The sequence below is a fragment of the Solea solea genome, chromosome 5 (assembly GCF_958295425.1).
Source record: "Solea solea chromosome 5, fSolSol10.1, whole genome shotgun sequence".
Taxonomy (NCBI): domain Eukaryota; kingdom Metazoa; phylum Chordata; class Actinopteri; order Pleuronectiformes; family Soleidae; genus Solea; species Solea solea.
In genome coordinates this window covers 20,664,836-20,682,602 of record NC_081138.1, presented here as the reverse complement: position 1 = coordinate 20,682,602, position 17,767 = coordinate 20,664,836, and the positions used below count along the sequence as shown (strand labels likewise).

The window sequence follows — 17,767 nt, the reverse complement described above, 5'->3', positions numbered from 1 at the left end:
TTTTTCAGACTTGAGATGGATTTGAACATAAATCAAAGGATATATTAAAACTTTGTTGTTGTTGTTATTGAGTTATGTTTTTATATTTACTTCAATAAATACAACTAAAATGGGACATCTTATTTTTTCTCTTATAAGAATGTGACCAGGATGTGCTGACACTGTGCTTCCTTTCTAGCTGACTGTTCTAGTTTCCTTCACTAAAATCCTCGCTGATTGTTTCACTTGTGTAGGAGTCTTTTTTTCCACTGGGCTTTTGGAGTAACGGAGCCTGACTGTTATGGAGCCATTGATGTGGACTCTGGGAAATCCATCCTTCTTGTTCCCAAACTGCCTGAAAGCTATGCCACTCGGATGGGAGAGTGAGTTTCTATCAAAACGAGTAATTATCAAAAACCATGCCCATATCACCCTAGGTGATCTTGCAGCACTTCCACCTCCTCCTCTACCCACTTGCAAGTGTTTCCGTGCACCATTTACAGCAAGTGTATTACGAAACTATAATTCAATTCTTGAGCTTGTTTACTGAACTCTTCTGTACTAGTCGTGTGTTTTGAGTCTGTTGACAGGATCTGCTGTTGATGAGATGCAATACACATGGGATGGAAGTCTTTGTTGGTGTTGGTCTCTGAAGCCTGTGTTGTGTGTGACCGTTTTCCCCTACAGTACAGTAACTGAACCTTGATAAAGTCACGCGGCTATAAAATGACATCTTTCCTGCAACCCGGCGTTGTACATTCTTCTCTTATTTAAACCTTCAGGCACCCGCTATACAATTTCATGGACATCATTTTGGTCGTTTTTGAATCATTTTGCTAACGGGAAGGCAGACGAGTGACACCTCAAACAACCTCCTTGGCAGAGGTTATACTGTAAGGTGGCACCAGATACACTTTGGCCCAGTTCGTGGAGCTGCATCGTTTATACCAACCAACAAAACACACTCAAAGGGACTGAAATAGAAATGCACAAGAGGATGAATAAGTTGTAGGGGCAGTTCATAATATGGGCCATCATACTGATTTCATCAGTTAGCACATTTAAGCAAAGACCTGTGGGGACCTTTATTTAGAATGTTGTGTTATGTTCGTGACCAGGAGCAGCTCCACTCTCTTACTTTAACATCCCATTCTTCATTTCACCCTGTCTCTTGCCCTTTGTCAGCTGAGATCAGCTCCAACTTCCCCTGTGATTCTAAAGAGGATATAGTGGTTGAAGCGGAACTGCTATATCAACAGCTTTATACTCTCGGGGTGTTAAGCAATCAGTTTCACTGCTGTGAAAGAATGGATCTCAAATGAATGAATGAAGGGATACTAAGCTCACAATATAGCAGCTTTCAGCTTGCTGATTTGAAGTGTTCTTACATCTCCCCGACTGCCTAAGGTGTTAGATTGACTAATTAGGCACAGGTTGAGAGGATGTAAAGTGGTGTACAAATCATACAGTACTGCCTCTGCACATGTTTGTACTGTTGTATAAATGAAGTCAGGCAATTGCTGGAGGATTCAGTTTGGACACAGATGGATCTACAAAAATGAAAAGAAAACAAATCTCTGTTGGAAGTTGCACACAGATGCTGTTTGCTCAACATATAGTCTATAGTTAACTTTATAAACCGTTGACTGCAGCATTTTGCACTTATTGCTATGGCTGATCAATGACCTATCGAATCACAGTTGATTAATAAAAGAACAATGAGCAAAATCAATTTTTTGTAAGGATGTGGTAACAGTGGACACAGAGTCAGGAATCTGGCATTTGGATTGTTGGAAGCTAATGCCACTGACTATCGGACAGACCATGCAGCCACAATGACACCTGACAGAGTGACCTTCATTAAGTAGGCTGAGATTAGAAGGAGGATGCTTGTTGATTCTGCTTCTCTACTGTGTTGTCTCGGACTTCTAACGGCTCCTTTCCCGCTCTCCTGCAGATTGCTGATGTCCTGTCCAACCTGACACCAGCAGTTCTCCTAACACTGGTATGCATTACACATAATACACATTCTCATCTGATCATAGCCAGTGTATATACAGATTTACTGAATATAAATAGCAGATATATAACGCAAGAGAAAATCAGCATATGTGGTGTGTGAGGATTTTATACACTTATTACAATCAGCTGTAAAATCATGAAATAGATAATTACGAATGTAAACTGAACAATGTTTGCGTTTGAATGCCATTGGTGGTGATGTTACGAATTTTTTTCTACAAAGTTTTTCTTTCCTTGCTGCGAGGACAGAATACAGATAGTGGGAGAATCTGCCGTGGAGCCTCCTTTGAAGGAATTAGTCGGTGTGTTTATTTGGTATCATTTGCTTTAATGTCAATTTACTTTCTTGGTAGTGTGAGGTGGGGAAATTAGGGTCTGTTGTAAACAAGGATACAACAGACTTTCTTGCATATTGATTGTTGCAGATGAAACCAACCCAACCCATGTTTATTTATTTTTTAACTGCATATATTACACTCTGTAAGGAGCTACTTTGAAAAGTCTACATCAGGAACTTATAATGCTGCTATTTCTTGTTTTTTCAACCAGGTTCCAAGTAAACAACACTGTCTTCCACCCAATCATTTTGGAATGGTAAGTGATTAAAACTTAACTCAGCATACAGATAGTGTTTACATTTTCCAGACAGAGTGAGCTATTGTTAATACACAACCACTCCAATTACATCGGCCCAGTCATGTTGTTTTGCCTCCCCTGAGAGTCAGAAGCTACAAGGCTGTAATGGACTTCGTGCTTGCCTTGTTGTCCTTGGCATTAGACTTTGCACCCTCTAGATGAATTGATATTTTCTCAAACGAGGAGGGACTCTTTTCAGGCACAACTCCTGGGGAGAAAGACTTGTTTTTCCCTCCTTCTTCTTCTCGCCACAGCTCATTGTTTCTCTTTTTAATGTTTCTTTTTTATAACTTTCATTATTGTTGCTGTTGGATACCACTGCATTGTGTTTTTATTTAGTCTCCCCGGTGTGAGTATTTAATGTGAGTCCAGCTGTTGCTTGTAAACAAATAAATCAAAGATACATCATCAGTTTTATTATGATGTTGGTTTGAATCAAATACTGTTTTAAAAAACATATTCAAAGACATTTGAAGACATACACCTGAGAGGTACCGGTATATTTTCCACAGGCACATCTGACTGTTACTGTGATAACAATGGCCGTTTTAATTGGTCTGTATTATCCATACATTTTCTTCTTGAGGTCATCTAACGTTGTCATCATCCCAGCAGACATCCCTATCCTCAGAAATGAACAGGACTCCCAAGCCTCTTCACCAGTTTGATGTGAAAATTCACAGAGAGGATCAAAATGTTGGCCTAATGCTAATGCTCTGGAAATTCATTGAAGGCACATATACAAATGACATGGCTTACTTTTCAGTTAGAAAACAAATATTCTCTAATTATTCACTTAAAAAATGAAATGCAGGGGGTCGAACGTCCCTCATTGCATTTCTAGTTTTGTATGTATGGAGTTGTATGGATTCTGAGTTCTTGTTTCTGTCTGTCTGCAGCCGTCTCATCAAGACTGAGATGGAGCTAGAGGTTTTGCGCTACACCAACAGGATTTCCAGTGAAGCTACTACATCTGTCTACAATTCCAGACAATAAATAACACTGAGAGGTCCACAGCCTGAAATTGAGTTAAAATGGGCACAAAGGAATCAAAGATGTCAGGATCCTCTAAGGCTATGAGCTGTTTATATGCTAGAAGTTAACAGAGATGGCCTCTGACCTCTACGCTGTAAACTGTAACATTAATCCTTTACTAAAACCTCAAGCAGCCAAGTTCTTTAGGACCTTCTTTGGCATAAACACTGACCTTGTCAGAACCAGTAGTTCTAATGGGGACCAAACGTGGTCCTAATGAGGCAGAAGCTAATTTCTGAGGAACTGTTTAAGATTGGGGCTAAGATTTAAATTGTGGTTATGTTTAAGGTCAGGGATAATGCTTTGTTTTAGGCTGTGTGTGTGTGGTGAGAGGGTGTTTTACCCATGTGTTCTCAAAGCCATCCATTTCAGTAGTTTTTCAGTTTTCACCTTCTCTGTCCAGTAAAAACAGAAAGCCACAGAAAATGTCTGAGGGCATTTTACTTTGTGCATGGGATGAATGGATGGACGTTTTGTAAGCATTATGTTTCCTTTCTCTGAATGTTGTCCAGTCTGTTTCAGCACTACTGCTACACTAAAGGAGGGAAGCGCCACACTTTATTAATTTATTTACCTCCTTTTTTTCCTGAGTTATTGTCTTAATTGCCAAAACGGCACATCACTTTCCTCTCTGTAGTGTGACTGCCAGCAAGCAGCATCACTATTGGTGAAGCATTTTAAAATGTTACTCATTATTCTCTGCGCTTTCGTATTAAAGGCCATGTCTAATGAGCAGCTCATATGGATTACGTGATCAAGGATGGGACACATTGTCCTGTGCAAATTAAAAGCTTGAAAATGAAGAAGAATGTCCTGACAGACCCTATTTCATTTAAATATTTTAGTAGCAATGTTCTTTAAGTCAAATTCAATTCAGCTACCATTTTTTTAGTGTAGATGGTTTCCTTCTGCATAATGAGTATATTTTTTTAATCAAGTCATTACATGCTCATACCAGGGGCCATAATTCATCTGTCATCTTCTACGGCCATCCTGGGGCTCCTAATGACAAGACAATCAATGATGACCTTAATGCAGTTTTTTGGATATAGGCACTTACAGCTATGACTTGTATCTCACATAATAACTCTACATGTTCTCCTACAGGGGGAGCTGTTATGTCAGTTTTCCATGTGCCAAATCAAACAAGATGTCACAACAGTAACTTCTGTTCTCTGAAGGAGAGAAATGAGCTGTGGGATATCATAGACCCGTGTATGCATGCCTTTAAGGTAGATGATGTGTGATCGGATGAGGTACCAAGTTCTTCTACTTTAGGAGAAAAAAACTTATATCCATAAAATCTTAGGAAAGTGTGAAGTGAAAAGAGCAATTAGCTGCAGCTCCTGGTCCAGTGTGTTTTTTACACCTTTGAGTGTATGCCGTGTACAAGGTGCAGATTCCGAACTGTGGGCGTCTCAGTGTGTGGATGTGCTCGGAAGTATCATCAGTGTGTGTTTTTCGGGTCTCACAGCATCAGACTCCCTTACCCAAGCGACCCAGCTGCTGTTGATTAGTCCCTGATGTCCCTTAACCAGAACTTTTTGTAATAATCCAGGATTAAGTTCTCTATTCACATTTGGAAGAAGGTTGCTGCAAAATGGAAGCTGGGCCTCATCACGTCAGCACGCTCACCAGACACCAGGGAGTCACCAAGATTAGGCCCAGGTCCTGCCAGAGCTCCATTTCCAGAACAGGCTGTATGAAGCACACAGGAGCATTTGGGTCATGATTTTAATGCATTCATTCTTAGAGGTGTATCATGGCTTGTCATGGAAAAGAGGGAGCGATGGGGGAAATGTTATACTATTGGCTCCACCATCAATGGTTGCAGCCGCCACTTTCTCACAAGGCAACCCAATTGTTCCATCATAAACAGCCCCAAGGAATCCATTCGATTTGTTTATCCCTTTTATTGCTGTCTCCTGCAGTTTGTTTCACATGGGTGGAGAGTACCACCGCTACACATCAGACATCACCTGCTCCTTCCCAGAAGACGGCCAGTTCACTCATGACCAGAGGGCTATTTACAAGGCTGTCCTCAAGTCCTCTCAAACCAGGTCATCATCTCTTTGTCAACACATTAATAAACAACAATTCAGTTTCATATCTATGGCCTGAGAAGAGCTTGGTCCTTTAAAGTCCTTTTAAAGTGAAGTAAAAAATATCTCTTGTGACTCTCCAGACATTTTTGTTCACTTACAAACCCTCATACATACATGAGTCTTAGAAGCTATAAAACCTGTAGTTTGGATAAAAAAAAGAGTCTGTTTTGTTCTGTTTTGAAGGTGGGAAGTGGACTGACATGACCTGGAGGAGTTGGTAAAGATTGACATCCTGAATGGCAGTGTGGACGACGTCTTCATGCCCCGTGGACTGGGGACACCTGCTGGGCATCACATGCACAATGTTGGAGGCTACCCTGAGGTGAGAAGAGAGGACTCTTAAGATTGCCCATAGCACAATCCTCTGGTAGACACAAAATGAAGAAAACCCACTCATGTTTGTCCAATATTGATGTGTCATCAATTATTTGGTGCAGAATTGAGAGGGGGGAACAGAGAGGGGGCAAGCTGCAGGAACAGATTTGGGATGCAAGCAGGAGTGATGGGAATGTGAAATCTTGTCAGAACACATGGTGCCATGTATGTCTGATAGCTACATACAAACATATTGGACCCACAGGATATCCAGTGGAGCTTCTAAGTGTTGGACAGCAGAACGGAAGGTTAGGGTTTGATCCCCGACTCTGCTAGTCTCTGAAATTCTGAAAATATCGTCACTGAAATGTCACAGTTTGGCTTTAAATCTGAAATCACAACGTCATTCTCGCGTCTTAAAACATCACAATTAATGAATGTCACTTTTAGGTTCGTCATCTTAAAAATAATTGGTTTCGCCAGTGAGACAGGACGTACATTATGAAGCATGATGTTACACTGTGGATAATGCTTCATGACAAGTCTGCCAACCAAACCTCTGTCTCCCTGTGTTCTCAGACAAATAATGTACACTGGCTGATTGATGACACCCTGTGGACATAGTGCAAAGAGCTGAAAGCCAAATAAATGGTGCCAAAGTCAGTGATTTCGGCAGTTTCACAAACACACATCCTCTTTTGAGGAAGGCAGGACTAGAGTGGATTCTGGAACATGCATTACATTCAGTAAGTGGATGCTTTAATTCATTCATGGAACCATTAGTAATCCTCAGGTGTCTGAGGCCAGCTGCCTGTTGAAATCCTTTCAGAATGTCCTCCATGGCCCATATGTCTCAACTGTTAAGAGATCATGACACCCAGGTGAACATGACAACTCGGCACCTCTATGCTCCGGCAGGCACATCACATGATGATATGATAAAGCTGAAGAGGCCTGTACAAAGGTCATCACATCCATCATATTCTATTAGACGTTGCATCTGCAGTGGGAGTTCACATTATGCTAAATGAATTTGTGTGCCTCAGATAATATGCTATTAACTATCTTATCTTGCTCAGTTGGTTAAAATGCTTTTGCAGGAATGGGGACATCCCATTGGTGAAGAACTTAACCTCCCTCAGGGACTGTTTGAGCAAAAAAGAGGTAGGGGCAATTTTCCTGCCACTGATTGACTTTTCCATGCACAAATAATTATGTTGAGCAGCCAATCTTATGTTCATTATTTTGAGACTGTTCTCTTAAGTTTAAATCATTCATATTCAAAGTGTTGTATTGCTTCCCCGTGTCCATCTCAGTGGATCCAAAAAGCCACACTATGTTTCTTTTTCTTTTTCCCCCAGCTATTCCAGAGAGGTCTTGTTACCACAGTGACCTTTATTCTGCAGCCTTTGAGTCGAGCAGGTACACGTTTTTTTCTGCTGATCTATTGTTGGTCTCAGTTCTCTAATTACTCCCCGTCTGCTTCCCTGTAGATTATTGATGCTCTGTCCAACCTAAAACCAGCAGTGCTGCGAACACTGGCATTCTGCTTATGCTCCTATTAGCGTCATCCATTAGTACAATTCCATGGTTAGGACAATGCTGTACAGTCCTCTGGATTCAAGTGAAATTAAATCCATGCACAGAAATAATCATATTGTGTTGCACAGTGTTGATATTTAACTTGTTTTTCTCTTCACGCACAAGGGACAGAAATCAGCAGCAGCTTCTGTGAAACCCGCTTTGAGTGAATTAGTCAGTGTTTGACTTTATTTGCATAATTTACTGTCATTTAAATTGATTGTTGCTGATTAATTTGATTCTGAATGTAATTTAATCAAGCAACAATTCCTGCTTCTGCATGTAGGCTCTCACTTCACGTCTCACATCTTATTTCTGTCTGCATCTGGTCCAACACTGCTATGGAGCTATATGAAGGGATTACTGTTTGACCAGAAATCAAATAAAAACATAGTTCCTTCAGAAGCTTTTTCCACAAAAAACACATTTTCTCTTTACATCTTATTACAAATGCGACCTGTAAATCGTCTTGTCGTCACCCAATGTGATGTCAAACCGAATCTGTTCAAAATAACACGATGCAATGCTGCTGTAACGTGTACAAATAATTAGTAAATTTATTTATATCGTGAAATCTCCAGAACAAAACACAAGATTCGACCGCTGGAAAACATACAATTTAAAATAAAGGCTTCAGGGTGTTTCGTTCACTCCAGTCAAGCGTTGAATACTGAACCACTGTGATGATGGCACATTGAGAATGACAGCATCCCTCAGAGACTGACTTCAAATGTTTGCCCGAGTCAGTCTGAGCTCGAACATTGATACATACAGTATACAGTACTTATGGATCAGAGGTAAGTCATTAAAGTTTGGAGGGAACTTAAAACAGCTTCAATACAACAAAAGGCCGGACGTGTGAGAGGTACTGTGCGTAGTTTTTTTTTAGTTGTTAGACACAAGGGTTTACTAATCATGTCAATCTCACATACACTGTATATATATATATATATATTACAACTACATCAGGTCATCAGAAGTAACTACTGCCCTGATGTATTATCTTTACACATATTAATCGTATTTAATGCATAATTCTATATTAGGATTACGGTTTACGGTGGAATGATCGTATCCCACAGAACAAAGGATATATGTGGTTTGTGTTCACTGCTGCTGCTTCTGTGAGATTTCTGACCATCTGCTTGTACGATCACACAGGCAGTGGAATGCCTACATTCTGTTCAGAGGCTGTGATTGGTGGAGAAATGCAACAAAGGTTTTTATCCCTGCCACCAAGAAGGGGCCACAGTGTCCTCCGCAGGGTGCCACACGAATAAATAAAGAGGGTTCTTTTTTCTTTTCAATTGCTGAGATGACTGAGAACTCTTATTAAAGACCTTTATCATTTAATTTGCCTTACATACATACATATATACAAACATATTACAAAGGCTGCATACACATGAGGTCTCTCTCTGATTGCTTAAGCAACCTGCAAACAAGGATTCAAATGTCTGTTATTTGTCTCCGTGTAAAGGACACACCATCAGCACCGTGGAGGGTTAGAGGCACAGTAGGAGGTGTCATATCTTTGGTCAACAAAGTGGGCGTTAAAGAGTTGATAACGGGTGAGACCGGACCAACTTTCAAATGACGTCGAGTCATAAAGCGGAGAATTGTAAAGAGCGCATTCAGAGGCGACATGTAGTCCGTGTTCGTCTTTTGACAGACGCTCTCCTCTTCATTGGTAATCCACTTCAAGAGCCTTTTCAGTAAAGCTGGCTGCAAACTGCTCCCCATGAAACAACAGACAATTCTGAAAAGAGGCCATTAAAATCCAAAAATCCATTTTTCTAGGTTTCTTTCCCACCCTCACCAGGTCTCGTTTTATCTGCTGCCTACTGGGTGTCCGTCCTTTACTGTTCTGAGATATGCCTTTCCTCCGATCGCTGTCTCCAACCGAGCCGGGCAGAAATGCTCCTTTTAGTTTCCATCCTTGGCAAACAAAACACATGTCCTTTTTAGGCAATATCCAGCCAGTCCACTTCCCTGGCTGACACAGGACCAGAGTGCCTCTACAGCAGGTACCAAGTCTGGCCCGACATGGCGCTGAGGTACACTTGTAAAAAAATAAAAAAAGTGCTAACTGCGGCCCCGATTCATTGACTGTTTGTGGGCCTCTAGCGAGCACGAAGCGCAGCACGTCATCTTGTAGTAATCGTACACGCAGAGGCGAGCCTGGACCACCACGTTGCAGTTGAAGTACTTGTCCTTGCAGTTGTCATCTAAAAGAAAAGAAAAGAAAAAGTCTTTGTAGTGAATACGGTATGATGTTTACTCAATCCTGATTAAGGATTAATTATCCCAGGTTCTCTCAAACATAAGTTAGGTGACACAAATGTTGAAAGAGAACTATAGGTTAAGGAATTAACCCCAGTTTTCTGAAACAAAAATGAGGTTATGAGGTTGTGAGATACCCAAATTAAAAGCTCTCACCTGAGGCATGGGGTAAGTCTGTTTGTCTTGGCGACAGATGTTACATAGTGGAGCTTTAACAATAATAACAGTAACGTTCATCTTGGTAAATAAAAGCTCCAGATAACCCTCCACTGACCTATGTAGGGTATACAGGGCTCTGGGTTGCAGTCCTCCTTCTCTGCCGGTCGCAGCAGCTCGTCACAGCCCTCGCTGGACTGCATGTCGTCTGACAGGCAGCGCACCTCCCGCACACGGAAACCTCCCTCACATGTTTTTGAACACTGGAAGAAGAGGAGTCAGAGAGTCTGGTGAATGTGGTCCACTGCTGACACTAAAATGTCTTGTACCTCAAGGCTCCAGGCTCAGAGTGCGAGAACAGTTGAATTCAAAGGCTAATGACAGCTGCTTTAAAATTCTGTCATAGCCCCAGATTACTTTATGTGATGCCTTTTGACGTTTTGACCTTTTAACACCACGAGTGCATTGCTGACAACACTTTGGTACAAATTGTAAATAACTGCCAGACGCTCAACATTATTCTGGAAAAATGGACAAAAGCACTTAGTTACAGGGAACTTTATGGTCCTTTTATGGTCAAATTGAGCAAAGTTTGAGGATTAGCTGTTTTATTAATTAATTAATAATCTTGTCTTTTAATATTTCTATTATTTTCCTTTTTTTTTTAAATCTTTATTTTTGCATTTGCTCATACTTGCTCTCATGTAATATATTTTTGTTTTTATTGTTCTATTGTTTTTATTTAATATGACATTTGGTGTTCTGATTTCATACCATTTTGCCCTTGAGTCTCCTGTTTCGCTTTTTTTTTTTAGTGCTAAATAAATAAGATCATACTTGTTATTATGATGAGGGGGGTGAGAGGGTTTCATGTCTTACTCACAGCACTCCAGTCAGTGTGGTACCACTTTGCTCCACAGGCTTTCAGGTTGCAGCTCTGCTGGCTGAGGGGTCGCTCCAGGGAGGAGCACTCATACAGGGGCATGATGGCGAACCCTTCATCTGACCTCATCAGACACACCACTGACCTCTGCTGGCTGCCTGCACCACACTCTGCAGAGCACTGCATCACAGACGACAACAACACAGAGCTCACATGGATTCGATTTAAATGCAGCCGAGGTGAGACAAATCGTGTTTGGACGACGTCCACTGTGACTTCCTGTCATTTTCATACCTGGCTCCAGGGGCCAGTGAACCACTCGATGCGATTCTCACAGGGGCCGTTGTTGCAGACCTGAGAATCTGGGGGCTGCTCGTTGCCACAACCCTCCAGAGGAAGGCTGCCGACGTGGTTGGTCAGGCAGAGGACTCCCCTCGTCCGAACACCCATCCCACATTCAGCAGAGCACTGTGGAGTGAACAGCGTTAAGTACAGCTTCATATTGTTCGGCCATCACCACAATAGAGAACAGTTTCAGTGGCACATTTCCAAAATGATGCTGTGTAGCTCAGTGGTTTTATCATTGCATGACAATGAGATGTGTTCATTTGTTTCCTTGTCATCTGTTTAGTGCTGCTATCTCCCCTTACCCTGCAGTAACTTCATTTCTGTATTTAGTCCTGTTAAAAATGCACTATTCTCTCGCTCCACAGCTCTTATTATTCTTATTAATATTGACAGTAAGGGTGTTAGAGTGTTTACTAAGGCTCTGATACTACAAGTTGCTTGTATTAATTTCTACTTTTGATCTAGTTAGTGAAGATTAGTACAATGTTTTTGTTTTTTTTAAATATGCAAACACAAATGTATAACACAACAAAGGAAGCACCACAAAGAAGTGGTAGGCAAGTAAAGGACTGAGAAGAAGTATGACTTCTTAGCTCCCTTATTTATTTCCAATACATTATTACATAGCAGAAATAGTCTGCTTCCCCTCAATTACTGTATTTGTAAGTCAATGTGTCACATATTATATACAGAGAATGAAACATTCACATCATTTCTATATTTCCTAAGAATTCAAACTTTATATTTCCTTTTAAACATTTTGAAGTTAAGATTATTCCCTTAATTGTGATCCCCATCTTGACTGCGGATCAGTTTCTGTATATTTTCAGGTGTTCCAGATGAGTGATATTCTTAATAATCATCGTTTTTGAAGAATAGTTAGTTGTCAAAGTGTGGTAATGTAGTTGTTACCCCAAATCTCAGCACCGTACTTTAATTGTACTGTTTAATTGTACTGTTTAATTGTACTTGACGGGTCTTTTGATGAAAGCAACACTCGCACAAAAGAAGAGTGCAGACAAAAGTAGAGGAGCGTCTTTTGTCATCATTATCTAGGCAGAGAATTACAGTCTTGTCCAAGCTTAACTACCTTTGAGCCTTTATCAAAGATCATTTTAGTGTCTTTTTAGACGCATGAAGACAAACCTATACAATAAGAACTACCACTCTTATCAGTAATGAATGAACATTGCTGTGTCTCCCACTGACTTCACACTTACCGTGTTGCCCCATTCAGTGTAAAACCAGCTCTTGGCGCAGGCTCCCATGTCACAGTTCTCTACATCGACGGGCCGCAGATTCATGTTGCATTCCTCATCTGGCACAAAGTCGCCCACGTTGCTGACGCAGCGTACCTCCCTTGACCTTTGACCCAGCCCACACGGCACAGAGCACTGCAGAGACACAAGCCGCGTGGTTGATATTGTCGAGAAAAGACGCTCCAGTCTGAAGGATGTCACCACCGCTCACTGTCAGTAGCTACTCACAGAAGTCCAGTCGGTGCGGGTCTGCCACTCGCTGCAGATCTTCAGCTGGCAGGTGCTGGCAGTTTCTGGCTGCTCCAGGTGTCGGCAGTGGCTCGTGTGGACGTTGAGGGTACGGTTCGCGTACACCTGGCGACACAGAACCTGTCGATGTTGCATGCCCAGGCCACAGGTCTTGCTGCATTCTGACCACTCTCCAATGTCCCAGCTGCTCAGGAGGAAATCACAGGAGTTTGCTGGTGGGTGAGATGTATTTTCTTTGTGTGTCTTGTTGTTCTTTTGTGCATTTGGAGATGTGCTCCGGCTCATTTTGAAAGTAGTAATGTAGTGAAATTACCTGTATATAATTTAAGCATAGAAATATAATGTTCTGATGGTTGGATATTAATTTAATTAACGCTTTTTAAACTTTATTTAACAAGGTAGTCCCTTAACACTTAGAACACTTCCATTACTATGTTTAAACATACATTTTTATCATTTTATGAACAAAAAGAAAAGAAAGGCGGTCATTTATCATCAATTAGTGTTACTTTATATCACTACTAAAAATGGAAGTATAAAAGGATTCATAACTTTGACACAACAACATTTAAAAATGTAATAAGCATTTTTAAAGGCTGAATGTGTGACCTATAAACACACACCGCACAATTGCCATGGGAATAATACACAACTCCTTATATGAACATCCTGGGGTGTTTGTTTATAGGTCACATCTTTAGGCTTTGTGTTATTATGTGTTATTGCGTCAAAATGATGATATTGTGTATTTAAAAAACAAACAGGAGTAGCGATAATTGTGCAGAAATGACAGAATAGACCGTTTTTCCTTTATTTTTGTTCATAAAATGAGCCAAGCCAACTTTGACATATTTCCAAATTGCACAAATTCAATTCCGATTTAAAAAAATAAAATAAAATAAAATAAAAGTTTTCCATCAGATTGCCCATAGGTTGTGCTGAAAAAAGGATAAAAGACACTCTATATTGCACATTCTTATAGTCTCTGTATATACGTTTTAAACATAGTAAAAAAAAAGCAACTTAAACGCTCTGCGTTCTAAGGGTTGCCATAGAAATCTCTCTTACAAGGGTGACCTGACCAAAACAAACCCCATTTATAGTTCATTTAAGATAATAAGCAACACATGTACAATTACAATGCCTTTTAAGCCTATATTTAAAAAATGTAGGGATTATGAAGCATGTTCAAGCTAAGTTAGTGTAATTTATTTCACATTTATCAAGGGCTCATGATCAATAATGTGTATATTATTTGTGTATGTGTAGCAGTGGTCAGAAATGTGATGGGTGTCTCACAATGCTGGACAGGGCTGCAGGTTGCAAGCCTCTTCCTGCGGAGACGGCCTGCTGCTGCTGTCGCACAAAGCATCCGACACCTGGACATGGTTCAGTCGGTGGACGCACTGAAAGACGGAGTATCTGAATCCTAAAAGGGACAAAAAGTACTGCTCACAAATGTAGCTGCTTATTCTTCCATATATTCCGAAACTTGTGAATTCTTATTCACATTATTAGCATTTCTGAATGTTCATGCAACACAAGCTGTGTTTTCCTACCTTTACCACAGGAGGCGCTGCACTCCGTGACACCGGCCAGTTTCCAGTTGTAGTCCCTCTGACGAGTTGGCACCTGGTTGTCGGGGAGAGGAGGAGGAGGAGGAGGAATCCTCTCTCCACCTGCTGTGTCAAAGGTTTCCTGGTGAGTGTTGCTGTGGTGGTCATGTGACCCTGGCTCTGTCACAGTGTTCCCTAAAATGGGGGAGTGAATCAATGTTTCCAGACGTCCAAAGAAAAAAAACAATGAATTGATTCTTAAAATAAACGGCATAATTCTAGGAAATACATATACATTTAACTTAGATGAATTCAATTCCGTTAAACCTTTTTCCTCTTTGTCACCCAAAACTCCTGTTTGCTCCTGTTTGATTAAACCTTTGTCTACATTTCTCTTCTCAGATCACGCCCGAGACTGGAACTAATGTTCCTTTTTGTTCATTTCAGGATTCTTTCATCTCTTTGTCAATAAAACGTATTGAACCCCCAGGAAAAGCTATGATAATACACACTATAACTTCTACCATCCCGTAAACATAGGATTTGTAAAAAAAAAAAAAAAGTGAGTCTCGTTTACCTTCTGTTCTGTGGTTTGGTTGCTGAGGCCCCACTGCATTCTCAGAGGGGAGAATGTACTCGTAATGAACACCAGGGTTCGGCTGCTGGAAGATCATCTGAGGGAAAGTAGACGAGACCCAGTCAACAATCCTAAAATAACACACATGACCTTCAAATATTTCCCCTCACAAAATGTAATATCTGTTCAGAGAGTCTCATTTTTCTTGGCAAAAAACCACACATCTTTTAGAATAACTGTAAGAGACTCACTACAAAAGAATCTTAAGGTCAAAACTGACTTGATACTCACATAAACATCCAAGATCTCATTGGTGGGCCCTTCAGCGAGGAAGGACTCCCCAGCTGTGCTGCTGATTTCATTAGGACGCCGGTAGGTGAACATGGTCCCCCCTCCTTCGTACTTCCCTGGTCGGTCAATAGCCCAGTTTCCATTGATGATGGATCGCCCCGATCGGCTTCGGAGAGCTGGACGAGACGAAACAACCACACAATCACCGCTGACGACACAGATCTCAAATGACAAGGAAAATACTGCCACAGCTCCTTCCACATAATTACTGTTTAATATAAAAACCCCGTAGACATAATGAGGACTATAGGAAAGGTCTCATACGGACATTCTCCACCCAAAAAATGCAATTACATGGAACTGAATAAACACCCTCACATGCACTTTCTTTTCTGAACGTGACAATCTGTTTGTCTTGGCGAGTCGGTCATGCAAATCCTGAAACAGAACCTTCCAAAATGTTTTCCATTGATTTCATGGATTAAGGACAAGAGGCCATTAGAAAGGCATTAGAGGTGTAACATTACACAGGCTTGTAAAAGACTATTTGGACAACTAAAAGCACAGTTACAAATGCACAGTGTAGAACAGAGGCCTATTGAGGGATACAGTAGGCTGCTCATGTTAGATCCTTCTCTGCTCTCATCGTGTTTGCATTTTTAAAGCCTATAATTACTTTTTTCTTTTTAAAGAAGATTGTCTAAGATGATAAGCCCGTTTGTTTACGATGCTTATTTTATGCATGATTTTTTTCTCTTTTTTTCACTCTACTTACAGAAGGATAAATGTTACGTGGCCATGAACTTGTCCTCCGAGTGCTCATCATTGGCGGTAAAATTCCTCACCTTAATTAAAAAAAAAGGATGATGGAGGCTCGAGGAGCAGGATCCTCTAATGAAATCAGGTTTATGCATATTGGCTAGCGAGGGGGAAACAAGACTGTTCGCGTATTCTCATTAAACAACATCTGACACTCCAGTCATTTGGAATTGGCATTCCAGTCACTTCTGAAATCAACCAAACGTCACGTGTCCCACTGTGGCATCTCTGTAAAGACACCAGACAACAGGGAAGTGTGTTTTTACAACACAGGCTGCACACTGCATGGAGAGATCATAATTCCCAAATCTGCATGTTTTTGGACTGTGGGAGGAAACGAAGAAAACCCACACACACATAGAAAGAACATGCAAACTCTATATATATATATATATACATACATATATATATATATATACATATGTATACAAAGGTATATATGAGAACAATAGTTTGTTGGATTTATGAAAATTAAGAACCACAAAAAGAAAACTGTTGACATGTCATAAAGTAGCCTGACCAGCAGATTGAGGACCGCTGTTCTCCTTATCTCACGTTTCAATGTAGAGAAACCCTTGTGTGATATTATTGTGATAAGTCTTTTTAACGCACCTAGGTAGTTCCGGCTCTTCAACATCTCTGTGACGTTGATCTTGGTGGCCCCCTCAGGGATCTCCACGATCTTGTGATAGCCGATCTTAGACAAACTGTGTTGGAAGAGTCCAGAGACCAGCTGGCAGGTTGTGTTGTCCCCTCCACACACTCCACATATGTCCATCACCCTTTCTGATCCCAGGTAACCATCACAGCCTAAACTCTGTGAAACAAGAGGATAAAAATGAGGATTAGTTAGGTCATGAGTACAGCTGAAGCGTACACTTTAATAAAATATGTCACTGAACATGTGCAGATAGTCAAATAAAAAAAAAAAAAAACACTTTATTGACTACATTTTTCTTCCTAACTCTGTAGACGCCTGGCTTTCAGTGTCACCTTGGTGGTAATAGATTACAAGAAACCTGGGCACAGTAAAAATTTGGAACAGTTAACATCAGTCGTCCATAAATTCACTCAAAGTGGCAGTAAAAGTGACTCGCTGTGCAAACAGGTGGTGCGGCTACCGTACACTCAGACACAGTGAGCTGTGGCTGCCAAAGTGCCAGCCGGAGTCAGTCCCACACAGATCACAACCATCAATAAGGAAACCAGCAGAGTAGGCATCACGCTGGGCAAAGAGTCACAGACATAATGACATGGAGCCTCTCTGTGATTGGACAGCGGCCGACCTTGTCTTCCAAATACATGCCATGATTAGGGACGGGGGGAAAATATGCAATGTTATTGTGCACGGCCATAGAAATCACTCACATTTAGTTGATTGTGGTGCTTTTACAGGACTGCGATCATCGGGAATCAGGCAAAATTGGTAATATTTTATGTGACTGACTTCAAAATGCTGTCAACCAACATGCAATCCTAGTGATTTATTTTAAAGTTTCACAAAGGGGGAGGCGGTATCTTTCCAATCATTTCAGGACTTCAAGATTTATTATGATCTTAACTTTAAGATTCTTGTTTAGTGTCTAGTCTAGTTTTTTTTTGTAACATCTCAAAATCTTGGACATTTTTGTAACGTTAATAACGCACTTTTCGTAACATTATATAATTTTGTA

General features: G+C 40.8%; 1 protein-coding gene and 1 long non-coding RNA gene across 3 annotated transcripts in view; one reads left to right on the top strand and one right to left on the bottom strand.

Annotated features, from left to right (window-relative positions):
- Nucleotides 1-9: 9 nt before the first annotated feature.
- Nucleotides 10-8,132, top strand: LOC131459238 (uncharacterized). Of its 2 annotated transcripts, XR_009240228.1 has the most exons (8): nt 10-362; nt 1,937-1,984; nt 2,551-2,595; nt 5,604-5,732; nt 5,961-6,099; nt 6,672-6,838; nt 7,193-7,256; nt 7,454-8,132. It is a non-coding gene; the product is annotated as an uncharacterized LOC131459238 (long non-coding RNA). The 2 variants fall into 2 exon arrangements; XR_009240227.1 differs by having other exon boundaries at nt 6,672-7,256.
- Nucleotides 8,133-8,205: 73 nt separating this feature from the next.
- The window catches only part of LOC131459230 (thrombospondin type-1 domain-containing protein 4-like), a 51,536-nt gene continuing 41,974 nt past the window's right edge, over nt 8,206-17,767 (bottom strand). The window contains exons 8-18 of the mRNA XM_058628774.1: nt 16,707-16,911; nt 15,276-15,451; nt 14,985-15,081; nt 14,411-14,602; nt 14,151-14,280; nt 12,831-13,035; nt 12,564-12,737; nt 11,290-11,463; nt 10,996-11,175; nt 10,231-10,375; nt 8,206-9,901 (exon numbers count right to left, since the gene is read on the bottom strand). Of these exons, the coding sequence (XP_058484757.1) occupies nt 9,759-9,901; nt 10,231-10,375; nt 10,996-11,175; nt 11,290-11,463; nt 12,564-12,737; nt 12,831-13,035; nt 14,151-14,280; nt 14,411-14,602; nt 14,985-15,081; nt 15,276-15,451; nt 16,707-16,911 (1,821 nt within the window). The 3' untranslated portion in view covers nt 8,206-9,758. The remainder of the gene's footprint in view (nt 9,902-10,230; nt 10,376-10,995; nt 11,176-11,289; nt 11,464-12,563; nt 12,738-12,830; nt 13,036-14,150; nt 14,281-14,410; nt 14,603-14,984; nt 15,082-15,275; nt 15,452-16,706; nt 16,912-17,767) is intronic.